At 34.7% G+C, this 18521-nt stretch overlaps 1 protein-coding gene across 8 annotated transcripts in view; it reads right to left on the bottom strand.

Annotated features, from left to right (window-relative positions):
• The window catches only part of LOC150107493 (jouberin-like), a 422644-nt gene that overhangs the window by 330048 nt on the left and 74075 nt on the right, over positions 1-18521 (bottom strand). For all 8 annotated transcript variants that reach the window (XM_090391911.1, XM_090391912.1, XM_090391908.1 and 5 more), the window contains one exon: positions 13456-13492. In XM_090391911.1, coding sequence (XP_090248037.1) covers positions 13456-13492 — 37 coding nt within the window. The remainder of the gene's footprint in view (positions 1-13455; positions 13493-18521) is intronic.

Below are 18521 nucleotides of genomic sequence, written 5' to 3'. Positions count from 1 at the left end.
GTCAGATGAACTTAAACTCAAAATCAGCCCAGACAAAACAAAACTAAGCACCTTTAGTACAGACAGGAAAAATAGACATCCCTACAATCCCAAAGTCATGATCAACAACAAGCTAATTGAAAAAGTTACAAATCCAAAATACCTTGGTATTACGCTGGATCAGGAATTACGTTTTGCACAACACATCTCTAACATTTCCAAAAGAGCTCTAAAAAATTAAATATACTGAAAAGGCTTTGTGGAACAAATTGGGGCGCAAGCCAAAAATCCTCAAAACTACTTACACTACACTAAATAAGGCCAATAATGGAATATGCAGCACCTATCTGGTGCAGTCTCATCCACTAACAACATCAGCACCCAACAGGAATGTGGGCTCGACCTGCTAGAGGACAGATGAAAATTTGCCACCATAAAATTCATAAATAATATCAGAAGCTACCAAAGCAATCATATCTCCCTAAAAACTTATGAATATTGGAATCAAAAATGCACTCTTCACAGATCATCAACTTTACAATATGATTACACTATCAGGAAGGAAATAGGTCTTGATCAGCTTAATACCCACATAAACAAAGAACTTCTATTTTCCAGTCCTTTACTTCCAAATACCTCAATAAATCTAAACCTTACCAAACTCTGTACAAAAAAAGAATCAAAAGAAATGCTCAAAGAAAAAGGCCTAAATACTAGCAACCTTCTTTTATCCTCCAAACAGGTTATTTGTTATACCGATGGATCGTCAGACACCAATATGATTAATGGAGGTGCTGGTGTTCTCCTTCTACTTCCGAAAGGTGAAAAACTTTCAATAAAAGTTGGATCTGTAAGAATTGCTTCTAATTTTTACCAGCGAACTTTATGCAATAAATAAAGCACTCGAAGCCTACTTAAAATTATCATCATCTCAACAATCTGAGGGAATTATAATTTACAGTGACTCAAGATCAGCTATGGAGGCAATCAAAAATGGTAATACCAAGCTCACACAAGATACCCATAAACTGTTAAATCAACTAAAGTGTTTAGGAAAAAGTTGCATTTTACAATGGATTCCTCTCATATAGGAATTGATTACAATGAAGCAGCTGATAAATTAGCAAAAGAGGCCAGAGAACTCAACCAAGAAACTCACATGATAACTCTTGCTGATGCTAACGCACTAGCAAAAGCTAAACTAATTCCACTGAAATCAGTGATACAACATCAAATTCCCAAAATCAATGCTGAGAGAAAGACCTCCACCACAATAGCAAGACTACGAACAGGACATTAGAAATGGCAACAACTGCCCCAATACTGAACTGACACCAACTCACATCTTTACTTGTCCAGCAAAACAGCAGCCTTGCAAGAAATACATCCTAATCCTGAACAACAGCTCTATACAAACAAAATCATCGACATAGCCAAAGCAGTTCAAGGAGCACATGGAAACATCTAAGACATACAGTTCATACTATGTTATAATTGACAGGGATATTTTCATGCTGGTTCAAGATACAAGAGTATACAGAGAATTTGAAACTGGGAGTGATCATCACTTGGTTTTAAAGTATAAAAATGAATATTACACTGAAAAGAACAATATATATACAAGAAAATTTTAAAAAGAATTAAAGTTGAACAGCTTTCACAGGTAAACTGCTTAACTTTAATTCTTTTTAAAACTTTCTTGCATATTGTTCTTTTCAGTGTAATATTGATTTTTATTCTACTTAAAAATTCAACTATACAAACACTATTCAAGAACAAACGAAACACTTTGAAAACAAAAACAAAACCTAGGAATCTCGGTGGTATTTATTTATTTAGTTGGGAGTGGCAGGCCATGCTCCGCATACTCCTTCACATAGGATCAGATGGAGAAAACATCTTTATTACATGAAGTTGTTACAGGTCTGAGAGGCTATTCTTAGAATCAGCATCAGCTATGAAGCACTCTTCCAATCTCAACAAGTATAATTGCATTAATTTGCCAAAGATCTGGGAGAATATCATTTTAAGACCTAATAGCTAGACTCTGAATTAACTTTGTAGTTATCTGACCCATAGAGGGCACCATGTAAGGACATTAGGTGTCAGTTACAATTTAAATTGTTTCTACAATTACTTGGCTTAGTGCTGTGTGCCTATCGCCACAGTTTTATTGTGCTCTGATGATTCTAGGTAGGAAACCAGCAAAATATTTAATGAATGTATTTTTTCCTCCTGGTTAGTTATACCATTAAGCTTTATTACAGATAATGAACAACACCTAAGCCTTTCTTTACGTGTGTGTCTAGGTACTTCAAAATACTTCAAAGACTGAAAAATATGAACACCATGGTGGACACTCAAGAAGAAGTTAAAGAAGCAGGCTAGAAAAGAAGAAAGTACACCAGATGTCCTAGCAAATAAGTCAAAAGATGCCCTAAAAGAATACAGAAAAAAAAAGGGTACGAAAGATAACACTGTGTAAAAGTAGCTAAACAAGTCATGGGGAATAATTTGTAAGAATATAGAAGATAAATATCAAGAAGGTAACAAAATGTTCTGGAGACTACTGAAATTAAAAATGGAGGAAAGAGTACAATAAAAGGTATCAGAGGTTCAAAATGAATCAAATTTGGCATGCTAACCGAAATCAAAGACATTCTCTCTCTCTGTCTGTGTGTGGGGGGGTTTACTTTGAAAGACTGTTAATTGAAACAATCAGTGACAGAACAGTGATAGAAAATATTCAAGAGGAATACAAGTAGGAGTACATACCAATATTTGAAGTAGAAAAAGAAGTCTGAAATGTGGAAAGGCAGATGGTGTAGATGATATTTGAACATAAATGCTCAGATATAGAGGTATAAAAGTCCTGCAGTGCCTACAGTGGATAATTCAGAAGCCCTGGTTAGAAGATTGAATTCCAGATGATTTGAGTAGAGCTCTCATAGTTCCCATCTATAAAAAGTGGAATAAAACTTCAGAGAGAACTACAGTGGAATTTCTCTACTAAGTTCTCTACTAAGCAGGATTTATGCAAGCACATTTGAGAAGCTATGATATTTGAGCACATTTGAGAAGGCTATGAAATATTGTGAAAGAGAAACTTGAAGACGAATAAGCTTGATTCAGGCCAAATAGAGATTATCAAGATCAAATTATATGGAGCTGATGGAGTATTATACAGAGCAATACATAGAGTTGTTCATCTGTAAGAATTTCAGAGGCCTCTGTGATACTTTCACTATTTGTTTTTATTGCATAAGGGTTAGTGGATGACTCACCAGAGCCTCTGAAATTCTTGCAGAAACAGCTCTCATCTTTTAGTGCAATACAAAACAGAGCTACCAATCACATTACATGCCTGATGAAAGCTGCAACTCCTTGCAAAAAGGAAAATCTCCAGGGAGAGGCAGTCAATGAGTTCTACCAGGCATTTTGGGAATGACCCAGGCCTCTCCTCTACAGAATATACAACAAAGAATGCACTAAAGACTTCTCAAGCAGAATGACAAATTAGTCATCAAATTCGTTACAAAAGAAGATGATGAAAGAAGGTGAAGATGTTACAAAAGAAGGTGAAGAAGAAGAACAAAATTAATCAATATACTGTATGAACTGAAAGCTCCACCTCAAACCACAAAAGTAGCTATATTAAAATTAAAATTAATAATGAAACAACCAAAAAAATTAAAACCAATAGAGGTCTCATTCAAGGAAGTGGATTATCACCATACTCTTCAATATATACATGGAAAAAATTTCATGAGAATGGAGGAAAAATAAAATCATAGAAATTAAAAATAGGAAATAAAGAATTAACCAGCTTTTTGTATGTATGCTGACGATCAAGTTATTTTTGCTGAAAATGAAGACCAATTACAGAAAAATCTGCATGTATTGAACAAAACAATAGAACAGTATGACATGAAAATCTCAATAAATAAAACGAAATCAATAGCATTTCAAAGTAAAGAAATTAAAAGATGCAAACTAGTCATCCACAACAAATAGAACAAGTGAACAAATTTAAATATCTAGGAAATTACATAAGCCCCAATGGAGAAATTGACATTGCATATAAAAAGCAAAAATTCCTAGCAGTCATTGGAACTTTGAATAGACACTTCAATAAACAGATGTCTAGAACAACCCAAATAAAACTATATAAAATAATAGCCAAACCAATTCTGAAATATGGCAGTGAAACTTGGACTTGGGGAAGAACGAGATAAAGGACAAGTGGAAGCTGCAGAAATGAAGTTCCTAAGACCACTTGCAGGCTACAAAAGAATAGACAAAATAAGAAATGAAGAAATAAGAAAACAGTTATCCATAATTAACATAACAGAAGACATCGCAAACTATAGAAAGAATGAGTGAGGATAGATGGCCAAATATTGCTTGGAAATATAAACCAAAGGGACAACGATCAAGAGGAAGACCCAGGAGAAGATGGGCAGAAGACTTTTTAAACCCTTGAAAACGTTACAGGCAAACAATTGCCTAATATGCGAAGCCAAGAAGAAGAAGAAGCTGATCTCACCAAACTGGTGACACATCTTCATCATCAACAATGATTACAAAATAATATTCAAAGTTATTTCTAACAGGATTAAATCAGCAATAGAGAAGATAATAGAAAATCACCAGAGCTATGCCATCCCAAACAGAGAGATTCATGACAATCAGCACTTCATCTGAGATCTTGCATTGAGCATTCCTACCTGTTCAGCTGTTTGGAAGCTTATGGCTTTGGCCCCCAACATTATTTGGGTAATCAGGATGCTGTATTCCAGTACTCACTTCTGTCTAAAAATTAGCAGACTCACTATATCTATGCCATACAAGAGGGTAATACAACAAAGCTGTCTACAATCTGACTTGCTTTACATAGAGCTTTCCCTATGCAGACTAAATACTCTACTCAGTGAAACTCATCCCTTGACCCCTTCCTACCAAACACTTACCTTTACAGTCTATGCCAATGATATCACTATTGCAGCACATCAAGAAGATTTCACAAATAACCAACTGCATGGTATCTGTTGACTGTACCAACTGTACTTCAGCTTTGAACTAAACTATTCACACAAAATCACAGTCCTGTGGTGTAGCAACTTGAAAGGCAAAATTGACAAATGCCTGGCCATTGGTCCCATGCCAACATAAAGGGACATAACTAATACAAGGCTTCAAACAAATAATAGGTAAATGAGCCAAAGTGCAAGTCTATTGAAAGGAGCATAATAATCATCAACAAAATAGCTGTCAACATGCTCTGGCATACACTAAAGTATCTAGCTCCTCCAGAAAAATTCATCAAAAAAAAAAAAAAATGCAATCAGAAATCTGTCAATTGGTAAGGAATAAAACTAACTGGATCACATACACCAAACTCTGTGTATCTCTTCTGAAGGGAGGAGAGGGCATGGTATCTGTTGACTACAAGGTAACAACCTTTTGTTACCTTGTAGTCAAGTTATCCTTTCATGACTTTGAAAGGCTAATAAACAGACCACAGATACATCTTCTTCTACTAGATGTCTCTCTCTCTCTCCTTACTTCACAAAAATGCATGATAAGAAGTCCACCACAGACAAGTATCTCTTTTTTTCCTGCATGAAATGGCATGAGAGTCACAGGAAGCATCCTCAAATCTCGTGTAGTGCTTCCTTCCCCCAACCCCTAGCAACACTAGAGTATGGGAAGCAAGCTGAACAGATGCTCATTATAAATTCTGCCCTTCAGATGGGCATTCTGGAAATCGCAACTGGAGCAGGCTTTCAATAACAACAGAAGACTTGATACCCACATGTCTTGCAAAGTGGTAATACTATGGTAACACTTAACTCATTCAACATGCACCGAATATACTCTTCAATCCTAATCCAACAAACAAAACAAATAACTTCACCAGAAAACCCTTCATCATTTCAGCAATCATCCATTAATTGGGGGTCCAATCTAGCAGAGTAGCACCTAAACCGTTCCCTGCCAACCTACCAAACTATATGAATTTAAGTTTACCAGATAATTGTCTCTTCTATGACTGAACTGGAAATGTCCAGCATGTCTACCAGGAGTATCCCATTAACAGCTAATTGATCCATTTGCCTCGGGAAACTGCAGCCCTAACCTATGGTCATCTACATTCTGAAGAAGAAGAATATCTCAACCCTGTATGTGTATAGACAAGAAACTTCAAATCTGCAACTTCCTCTCTTTCTCTCTCTTCATCACTGTAAAAGCAGTGATACATGGCTTTTATCTTCAGCACACAAAAATAGTTAGAACCACATGTTTCCCGATAGAAGCAGCTGATGGTCCACTTATAGTCTTCAAACAAAAAGTGAGAGGTTGTCTTCTCCATAAGCATGATTATCACATGAAGAATAACGCCCTTGATCTCTTGCACAAACACTGGAATGAAAGGAATCATTTCGTGGCTGAGCAATGCAACAGCATCATAGTCAACTTTTCAGACCAATATCCCCATGGGAAAAAAATATATATATGGTTTATATAATGGGCTAGTACCATGTTTAAAAATGAACAATGATCTTAACATTTATTCTGTTGTTTTTCTCAATCATGTAATTAATATACTTAACAATCAACATGTGTGTATGTAAACTCTCTACTTGAATTAGAGAAATCTCTATAATTTAATGCAGGTTGATCTTTTGTACATAATATAGTTATTAAAAAAATGCTTTAACTTCAATGATAATAACCAAAAAGATCTCTGAAATCAATTAAAATACTTGGGAAGAGGAGAATTGTGATTCTGAGATGGCATACTGCAAGTTTGGATAGAGAGGACTAAAGAGTTGATTCTTTTACAGTCAAGTTTAATGCTTTCTATATATTTATTACTTATTATTTATTAAGATATATTTTTCCCTTTAAGTACCTATATATTTTCTATAACCCTCAGGTATCTATTTGTACACAAATAATATCTAATTGAACATTACTAAAACCCCTTCAGGAAAAATTTATTTCAATTTATTCACTGTATTTTAAAATATTTTACTGTTCTTTTCAATTTACATTTATAGCTATAATATTATGTGCTTTACTATAACTGATATTCTTCTACACATTTCCTTGTCAGACAGGTACACTACAGCAGATGTCAAATACATTTGTTTCAATAATTCAAAAGAATTGTCAGTGCCCTTGACCATTTTGTTTAATTTGAGTCTCGGGTCTGGGTTAGTCCCAAGGGGGTGGAAAGAGGGGAAAATAGTACCACTGCATAAGGGAGGTTCCAAGACTGCTGTTGCAAATTATCGACTGATCAGTATATCAGGAGTCGTTGTCAAGGTTTTGGAGAAAGTAGTCAAGAGAACAATACAGGAATGGATAGATGAAACGGGATACTGTATGGGGGACAGCATGGTTTTGTGAAAGGTAGATCATGCCTCAGTAACTTGGTCACGTTCTATAACACAGTGACGGCTGAGCTGGATAAGGGTAATGGGTTTACAGTCATACTGCAGGACCTTGCTAAAGCCTTTGACAGGATACCACATGGAATTCTAATCAGCAAACTGCAGCATATGGGGGATGGATATAGGGTTGGTGAGATGGGTAGGAGGGTGGTTGACGGAGAGATATCAGAGAGTAGTTTATTCAGGAGTAGAGTCCAAAAGACAGCCTGTGACTAGTGGTGTGCCACAGGGTTCTGTTCTTGGACCACTACTATTTAATTTGTTCATTAATGATATCGGAAAGGATCTGAGAGGAACTATTCATTTGTTTGCTGATGATGCAAAGTTGGGTAGGGCAATAGTGAATGCACATGATGTCAAAATTTTGCAAGATGATTTGGATAGATTGGGGGACTGGGCTAAGGAGAATGGATGTCAATTTAATGTGGCAAAGTGTAAGGTTATGCATTTTGGGGTGAAAAGATTAGCAGCAGAATATCACATTGGTGGAACTGTACTCCAGGAGATTGACTAAGCCAGGGATTTGGGGATGTTGGTGGATAGGGAGTTGAAGTTTAGGGGCACATTGGAAAGTGGCTAAATCAGCTCATCAAATCACTTGGTTACTGAAGAATACTTTGACGAGCAGAGACAAGCAAGTTATTGTTCCTCTTTATCGAGCCTTGATAAGACTCCATCTTGACTACTGTGCCCAGATCTGGGTACCAGGGTTTCTTCTTGATGGGGAGGAGGTAGAGAGGATCCAGAGGCAAGTGAGTGACCAAGATAACAGCAGGTCTATGGAATGAACCATATTAGAACAGGTTGAAGATTTGTGGGTTGCAGACATTGGTTGATAGCCGGAAGAGGGTGATATGATTGAGACATTCAAATTACTGAAGGGTTTCTATAAGATTAATTCAGAGGATATTTTTCAGAACAGGTCTGGTGATGGGAGGACAAGGTCCATCCATGGAAACTGGACAAGAGTGTGTGGTTAGCAAAGGAGTTAGAACTAGGTTTTTAGCATGGAGAGTGGTGAATGAGTGGAATAAGTTGCCAGAGTCTGTTGTGGGTGTCATGACTGTGAGTGGGTTCAAGGCAAGGTATGATAGATATTGTGTGGAAGCTGAATAGTTGTTGACATGCCGTTTTTGGGCCTCCCTCGATGAGGCTAAAGACTCCTTGGAGTGGCCCATAATAATAATAATAATAATGAAATACTGTGAGTTTGCAAAATGAAAAGAATTATAAAAATGGAGGAAAACTCACATAAAATACTTTATTAACATAGAATTTTCACTTGAGTATCATAGGCATTGTCAGTACAGGATCACAGAATGGCAATTAAACAATACCAGACAATTTTAAAAAGCGCCACCTGAGTAGCTAATGTAAAGATAACCAAAAAAAAAAAAAAAGTCAATAATGTCCTAACTTATTAAAAAAAAAATTATATGAATGTAGACATAGACAAAATAAAGTTAAGAAAGATTAGCAGATTTGAAAAGTACTATCTCTCACAAAGAGGATAGATGTGGACCAGTGGTTCTTAACTTTTTTTTGCCTGGTGCCCCCTTTCAACTATTTGTATGGCCTGGCACCCTCCTGCTCAATTTTACACTAGATTAATAACTCAATAAGATAATTTTGATATATTATTAGTCAACTAAATTACCATCAACATATTTGAACTAATAGTTAATTAAAAATTAATGACTCTGATACAAATTAATTTTTACTCAAAAAGGATGTAAATTTACTGTATTTAACAAGCCAATCGTCTGAGCAGTTAGCCTAGTGCAGTGATGGTGAACCTTTTTACCCAGGTGTGTCAAACATCTTTTTTTTTAAAATATTGACGTTGTTGATGTGCCACTTGCATACATGCATTATAAATTTAACTACTTAATCACAGATGGTGACTTATACATATATTAGGCTATTTATTTAATAGGACACTGATATATAATCTATGAATTCATATTATACAATTAAACTGAAATTATTGAAATTAGTTTTTTCATCAGAATACCAATATTTTTCAACATCCAAGGCGTGTCAGTGCTGACACGCGTGTCATAGGTTCGCCATCACTGGCCTAGTGGCTTTGTGCTTCGCAACCATATGCATGGTGAAGGAGTGTCCCAGGTTCGATTCCTGTCGACGACATGAGGAGCTTAAGGATCTTCCTCAGCCATAGCCAAGTTAGCCGGTCTTGGGCATGGACAACAGGGTTTTTTCTGCTAGTTTATCTGGGATTTTTCATCCTGCAAGCAGGCAAACCGGACCTGTGAACACAAAGGCTACAGTCATAAAAAATACGGCAAGAAAGGCAATGGGAAACCACCTTGTGTCATTATCTCCCTAGTAATCAACTGCAACCCTCTCTAAGAGAGGAAGCCACAGGATCAGATCAGAATAAGCCAATCATTAATGGCTACCCTGAGCCTGATGATATCCTGCTAATTTTTCAATATCAGGTTCAATGTTTGACAAATGAAGTCTCAAGTCTCCTCTTTCACTTATTTATGATCTCTTTCAATTCTTAGCTAACAATTGTAACACGATGCTGAATCCTTTCTCGACCAAGTATGAAGAAGGAAAAGCAAGGAGCAGTAATTTTATTTCTTGCTATAGCTGAGGATACTTGCATTGCATGTTTGGTCAGAATCTTTCATACCCATGCTGCTGAAATTGTACTTGAGCTTCAAAATCATTTTTTTAAGTCAATAAATTCTGCACACAAATTTGGATGAACAGAAGTGACATCAGAAAGAAATGGGTTTATGACCCAATCGGGTATTTTAAACTCATCAAAGTCGTTGAATTTGATCATCAAGTCTTTCTAAGTATCATAAGATGGGAACAATAACAATCCAAATCTGTATCTAATATTAAATCATCATCTATTATTTGTAGTCTTGGGAACTGCAGAAAATCTTGTCTTGCAATGCTCTACTTGTAGAATATTAATTTGCTGATAAAAAATTTATAATTCCCTTTGCTTTAACAAGATCCATGTTGCTTCCCTGCAATTTGATGTTAACCTCATTTAATCTGGTGAAAATATTGAAAAGATATGTGTGATATCAACCTTTTTCTTTTTTAGAACATTACACATGTTCTCATCATGTGAATTAAGAAATTTCAAAATGGTATCGTAGAGATCATTAAAGCATCACAGACAGTTTCCACTTGAAAGCCATCTATCTTCAGCATGAAGCAAAAGATGCTCAAATTCTTCTTCATTTTCATGGCAAAATTCCCAAAAAATATGGGTATTCAATGACTGGGCTTGTATTTTATTCACTGTTTTAATAACATCATCCAAAGTCTTATGTAGTCTACTGCTAAGATGTTTTGCAACTAAGTCCTGTCTATGAAGAATGCAGTGAACTGTAAAGATATTTGGAACTGCTTCTTTTAAATGTGCTATAAATCCACAGTGATGACCAATCATAGCTGGTGCTCCATCAATTGCATATACAATAATATTTGTGAGATGAATGTTTTTAGCATTAAAAAAAAAAGTCTTTAACAACCTTAAAAATTGTAGAATGTTATTTCAGTTGTTCAGCAAATAGAAACTCTTCAATAATTTTTTCATTAGTATTTATATAGCGCACATAGGCTATTAACAAAGCTTCGTTGTCACATGAAGTTGTTTCATTGAGGTGCAAAGAAACTTTTATGGTTTTTTAAATCATTGCAAAGTTTTATTCAATTATTGTCAGATAGGCATTAGGAAAAGTAGCAGATAAAGCTTATAAAAGTAGTGGATTCTACTAAAAATAGCTGAAATTAATTATTTTCTATGTACAAAATTCAGACCAAAAAGTAGCCCAATTACTTAACTGACAATGTAAAAATTCTAAAAAATAAGTAGTGAATAAATTTGAATAGTATTGCCAGACATACAATATTCTGAACAGTGTTGCCAAACATACAACATAAATAGGGATGCTAGATTAAATACGGAATTTTTTGCTTTTATTATATTAGTAGTATTATAACACTTACCGCCCCTAATGCTTATCCTCCCCCCAGAATTCACATTGCCACCCACTGGGTGCTACCTCCTGGGTTAAGAACCACTGATGTAAACCATTGATTCTGTTTAAATTAAAACAAGTTTCATACAGTTCTTTATAAAGACATTCTATAAGGAAACAACTTTTATGAAGGACTCTTGTCTTGTTCCGATGAAACTCTATGTTTAGTGTTGATAGCATGCTCTGCAAGTCCAGACTGTTCAGATTCATGCTTTTTAATATAAGAGTTGTGTTCTTTTAGACGAATAAAAGTAGATGTTCCTGTTTGTCCAAAATAAGATAACCCACAAGAGCAAAAAATCTGGTAGATGCCTAGATAACTGAAATGTGAAAGCTTGTGGCAAAAGGCAACCAAAATATTCAGTGGTTTTAAAACTTCCACTATGCATTCAGTAATACCATGCACATAAGAGATAGGAATGTGAGTTATTTCTTCTGTATTGGAAGAGATAGAGATAACATAATTGTTAAAAGCTTTTTTGATGAAAGAATTCTCAAAACCGTTAGATAAAAAGATCATAATATAACACATCATAATTCTTTTTGTAAAAGTTCATCTGAAGAGCATAAAGAATGGGCATGATGTACTAAAGTCCAGCCTTTAGACTAGGATAGTGATGAGATTCAGCGCAGATATAACAGCATGTATGTATGAGTCTTCTTCCGAAATACAGAAAAATGTCGGATACCATCTGGTTGACAAAGAATTAGAAGATCTAAAAAGGCTAATTGTTTATTTACTTCTTCTAAGGTGAATTGGATTCTGGGATGAAGTGTATTTAATTTAGAAAGAAACTGCTGTAACTCAGAGGAAGAGCCATTCCAAATTTCAAAAATATTATCCACATATCCATACCAATGTGGGTCTAGGTGAAATGTTATCAAAAATACTTTGTTCGAAGTGTTCCATGAAGAAGTTGGCACTAGGGAGAAATAAGATTGCCCATGGCTGTTCCTTCAATTTGTTGATATAATTTGTTTTTAAAGGAGAAATAACCAGAATGTATTACAAAATCAACTAGTTCAACAATATCTGAAAGAAATTCTTTTTGAAGTAATTCAATGGTGTCAGATAAAGGAATATTAGTAAAAAAGGATACATCTGAACTAATCATAACATGTGAAGCATCAAGATGAAGAGCAGAAATTTTATTTTTAAAATCTAAAGAGTTTTTTAATATATATATATATAAGTAGCAGTTCTTCTAGTTGAAGTAGCAAGTAAGAATTTAGATAAGAATTTAGAAATCTTATAAGTAGAACATCCTATATAGTCTGAGTACCTGGTTTATGAACTTTGGAAACACTGTGCAGTCTAGGTGAATGACCGAAGAAGGATTTAAGAATTTTCTTTTGATCTTCATCCCAGACAGAAGCATCATCGATAACAGAAACAAGTCTGTTTAGTTGACTGCAGGTAGGAGGGCCAGTAAGTTGAATAGTCTCAAAGTAGCAGAGACATTTTTTTTCTCATATTCTTTTCTATTTTGAACAACAGCCTTTCCCTTGTCAGCCTTAGTAATAATTCAATTGTTGTCATTTTTCAATGATTTCAGCACTTTAAATTCAGAGAAAGAAAGATTAAGATGTGGAGACTTGGCATTAAAAAGAATTTTTGCACATTTGAAACAAATCATGTTAGCTTTAAGATAAGGATTGAAGACCTCTATGTATACAATGAAAAAAGTCCATAAGAAGTACCTTATTGGGAGAAATGGCAAAATCATGTCCTTTTGATAAAACAAAAAGTTTATCCTGAATCAGCAGATGGCCAGAAAGATTGATGATGAGTCTATCCATGTCATGTCAAATATACTTATGTTCCTACTGAGAAAATCTTTTAAGTACTTTATTTTACCTAATTTTTGTCCTTCAAAAATACTATTTATAAATATATACATATATATTATTCCTATTGTAATAAATACAGAATAACAATGGACTTCACTCCTTACAGAATAACAATGATATCACTTCCTTACCATGTAACCATGAAGAAATTTCAGTTCAGAACTTTCTCTGTGAAATAATAATAAAAAGTATTAAGATTTTACATAGTAACTCAAGTTTGAAAATATCACAAATCAAATAATATTATATTCAAATTAAATAAATTAAATACCAAAATTAATCCAACAAAATAAATAAGTAATGCACTGTTAAGCTCTCGGACCAATGAAGCTAATTAAGTAGGTTTAAAGACATTGCAATAATGATAACCAATATCAATAACGATTAATAATCATTAATAAAAATGATTAATTCTAGATAATGTAATGATATGAAGGAATGGTCAGTGAGATTGTGGTTTGGTTAAGAAGCACATATGAGTTTTGAAACAGACTGTTAAAGTTTATTTGTGAATGCTATTTATGAATACAAGCATATAAGAAATTAAAGAGAGACCAGTTGTGGAGGAGATTCAAACTGATTACATAGCTATTACAGTGATTCATGTTTTTGCTGGCAGCCTTTCCACAAAGAAGTTGTATTTCCATATTCAGATTTCCATATCTATTAAAGATTCATGTTGAAATTTTTGAAATAAAATTGGAATGAAAATAAATAATTTACAAACTAAATTAATTATTTACACACCAACATTTCACCAGCATTATCAAAAGTACTTTAAAGACATACTCAGTGAACACTGAGAATGAAAATCTCAAGAACAAGGACAGCCACGTGTGTGGAGGACAACAGTGGTACTCTCTGCGGTGATGCACCAAAATTTGTGCATCACCTCTATTGCAGTTCATTGTTCTATAGAAATGAACTGCTTCCAGATAGTCTGTGATTTGAAATGGGATCTGTGTAGTAGCCTTGCTTTCTTCCACCTGATGAAAGGGAAAAGAAGGGGCTCTAGTCTTTTCAGATACTTTGGTTACAAGGCAATCAGATGGGTCCCCTCATGTGTTCAGTCTATCCCAAGTCCACACATACACATACTTCACATCACATCACCATCCTACCCAGAAACTTGGAATTTTCAAAGATTTCATCCTCAAGACCTACACTGCATATGGAGCAACAGGCTCTACTTACATTATTGGAACCAAATGCTTACAAAAATCTTGCTAAACTCCTCAAAATGAACAATATCACCCCCCCCCCAAAAAACCCTCCTAAACCAACACAAAATTAAAAGTATAGAAACTTTTGGACTGAGTCTCCAGTCTCCACCTTCCTAAGACAAATAGGACTGCCAAGATAATCTCCCCTTACCAGGTGTTTATAGTATCTTCTGTCAACATGAGATCCAGTATTTTCAACAGACAGGATGATCTACCTAGGTAAGAAGAAATTATATTCACTATGAGCAAAAAAAAAAAAAAAAAAGCAGACCAGAACAGTATGCATAGGACAAAGACATTTCATCAAGTGAAAGAAAGCCAGGCTACTACATAGATCCAATTTCAAATATCAGAAATGGTTTCTTGAAGCTGTTCGTGTTCTACAGAAACCAGTGAACTGCAACAGAAGCGATGGTGTAATTTTACACAAATTTTGGTGCACAAATCTATCCTCCTGTCAGCAGAATAGGGTGGTGGCAAGCACCTCTGTTGTCCTTCATATGTGTAACTGCCTTTATTCTAGAGTCACTTCATTCTCAGTCTTTGCCACGTGTGTGTCTTTAAAGTACTGATAATACTAGCTTGAGATGGCAAAATGCCAGCATGTTAACAGTTAATTTATTTAGTAAATTATTTATTTTCATTCCAGTTCCATGTAGTTTTCAGGAACTTCAACACAAATCTGACTCAAGCGAGGCTTATCCAAAAATTATGGTGTAAATAAAATGTTCTTGAGTGAGGATAACAGGAAAGTGCAAAAGGTATGCAAGTGGAGGAATGGAGGGTGTGGGAGAGTTTGGGTACTGTTAAAGATAGCTGGTCCACTCACAATGTTCATAATCCTTTCTTAACCATTTAATGAAGCATAGAGAAAGGTAAACAGAACATAATATTTAATAGAATGATGCTACAGACCCTCAGTATGTAGAAGATGATGGCTACAATACCTGAGGAAATTTGCACAACAAATAAGAAAAGCAGGATCATTGAGGATTTCCATCCTGAGAATAATTCAGAAACTAGAAAAAGAAAATTGTATACAGAAAACAAGGAAAATGAATTTTGTGAATTTCTGATGGATTTTAAAAAGCATGTAATGGATGTAGCTAGTTTTTGCCTCTGTGTCAGTGTAATGTATAACATATTTGAAAAGAAGTTATATTCTTGTTTTCATCCATAATTTACAAAAGCATAAGCAAATATGTTAGCCTGTAGTTAGCAAAGATCCAAAGAGTCTTCAAAAAAACTGAAGTTCCATGTTGTGGGTCTCCAGAGTATGTAAAAAATAAAAATATTTTAAAATACCCTTAATCTCTCCACAAGTACTAATATACCATAGGTTTATAATCCTTCATGGGTGAGAATGCTCTGTGTGTGTGTGTGTGTGTGCGCGCACGCATGCGTGCGTGTATAGTTAAGAACTGCTATCTTTTTCTGACCACCCTTAGGGAAAACTGGTAAAAGCATTTTAAAGCTCAGATATGACAGAATAAAAGAAGAAAACACAAGCTGACTTGGTATATTTAAAGCTGAACAGCGAACAAATCTTAATCAGAAATTACTAGTGCATTTACAGACTTAAGAGAAGGTGAAGGAATGTTGACAGCCAGTTTGGCAGAACAGTGCCCATGAAAATACCTACAGAAGAGGTATAAGGTGGAGTGAGTGTGTGAGAGATGGGTCATCAATTAACTGGATTACTTCTTTTGAATAGTATCAAGTGGATTTAGAGAATATTTTAGACCACCACCTAAATGTGAGAGTAGTATTCTAAGATATGACAGATATAAGTGAGAATGTCTTGAGCAGAAAAGATGCCTAGTTTTTTGTAGCCAGAAGAGGCTATGGATATAATGTGCTCCAAATAAATGCCAGAGATATCAAATCTTGGACTGACTTATTCAGCTCAAGAAGACAGATCTTATCTTGTGTAGAGATCTGAATATTATCACAGATGATATTTATCATACTTATCCTGAACTAAAAGATTTTCTATAATCAATACTTTAAACAATGTTTAGTTACTATATTTCAGTGGAAGTGAGGACAGCCTTGTCAACATCAGTGCTATTGAAATCTTCTTGCTTTAAGCTTCAGCTTATTGAATCTTCAATACTTCAATGCAGGAGTCTGTCCATTGTTTATTTCGTATACCAACTGGTCCTTTCATATTTGGTTTTTCTTTTTGGTTCATTCTATTAACATGTTGATTTCATTCCAGCCTTCTCTTTTTTATTCATTCATTTATGGGTTATAATTGGCATTCTTCAAAAATCTTTTTATTTTGCATTCCATCAAATTTTGTTTTTAATATTTTCCATTTCACATGATGTATTTATCTGTTGCATTTTTGGTGTTATTTCACAAGCATATGTCCATATTGGTTGGACTACTGATTTATATATTCTTACTTTTGTTTCTTTTGTTAGATCTTTATTTTTCCCATATAGTTGAATTTAAACATCCTGATATTTTATTCATCTTCAGGCTAATAAAATATTGTTCTTTTACTTCATCCTCTTATATTTTCACTGTTATTCCTAGGTATTTAAATTTCCTTACTGGTTCCAGTATTTTTCCGCTTAGTTCTAATTTATATTTGATTGGTGCTTTGGCAATTACCGTTATTTTTTTTTTTATGTTGAGATCTGCATGTTAAAACTGCTGCATATCTCTTGGAGTTTGAATAGTTGCTTTTGGAGACCATTTTCTAAAAGTAATGGGACATCATCTGCACATCCAAACAAATTTATATATTTTTTTATTCCATTTAATTTCTGTTTCTTAAATTCTGTTATTATTTCACCCATGATTATGTTAAATACACCTGGACTTAAAGATATGCTTTGTCTGATCCCTTTCCTTATTGAGATTTTCTGTGTATTTGTGTCCTAATATCTTATTACACATTCAATTTTTGAGTATATATCTTTGATCATTTCAATGATTTGCAGTGGTATCTTTCTTGATGTAAGTATTTTCAAGACACCCCGTAATTTGATTCTGTCGAAAGGCTTTCTCTAAGTCAATGAAATACATACATACTTGGTTGTTAAATTCTATTGCTTTTTCTGTTATTTGCTTTATAACAAAACTTGTCGATATCCAGCGTATTCAAAATTTTCTAATGCCTTTCTAACTAAAGACAGGAGCATGCAGTAAGCTGTTATTGACAGAGAAGTAGGAGATTCTTTACTGCGATCATCAATACAGGAGTTGTAAGATAAAATGATGCAAAAGAGGTCAGCTATGTCTTTGGTTGATGTTACAACAGTTTCATCACAATATGCAAGTGATGGAAATGTGGAGGAGTCAAGATTTCTGGTCCCTTACCAACAGAAATCTCAACTGCCATTTCAGGCAAGATATTTTGCACTTTGCCCATTCAAATTCAAAATCTCATTTTGATTTGCTGATGATCTTTTTGCAGGATTTGCATGTATGCTGAAGCACAGACAGTGTATTACCTAACCTGTGTATATGTAACTGGCGTTTTGGTTCCTATCCACTTGTGAGTAGTCAATAATGACAATGTTCTTTGGCTACAAAGACCTGGAGTCCAAATCCCATCTAAGAACCAAAGAATCTTTGTAAGGCTATTCAACTGAAGGTAGGTTAGGTTTCTTGTTAGAAAATCAAGTGTTTGGAGAGTTGTCTGGAAGTTTCGAGTGGAATGAGGGATAAGTATCTTCATTCCAACAAAAACTGTTTCAGTTATTCAGAGAGGTATTTGGATCAGAAGTGCATAAACAGCAGTTAGCTCAAGGATCATTTGTCATTAACCATAATGTCAAAGGACATGAGACCAAGAGTGCATGAAAGGTATTCTATAAGAAAGAAAGCTGGACCATGTTACAATTGAAGCTGACATCTATAGCATAATAAATTTAGTTTAATCCTTTATCCAAGTGTGTGCAAACAAAGTTTGTGCCTGAAAGTATCTTCAGGACTGGGGCAAAGTGGTACAACACCGG

The sequence above is a fragment of the Typopeltis vanoorti genome, chromosome 4 (genome assembly GCF_054136105.1).
Source record: "Typopeltis vanoorti isolate ZY-2024b chromosome 4, IOZ_Tvanoo_1.0, whole genome shotgun sequence".
NCBI classification, from domain to species: domain Eukaryota; kingdom Metazoa; phylum Arthropoda; class Arachnida; order Uropygi; family Thelyphonidae; genus Typopeltis; species Typopeltis vanoorti.
Note: the sequence above shows the minus strand (reverse complement) of the source record. Positions and strands in the feature narration are given on the sequence as shown.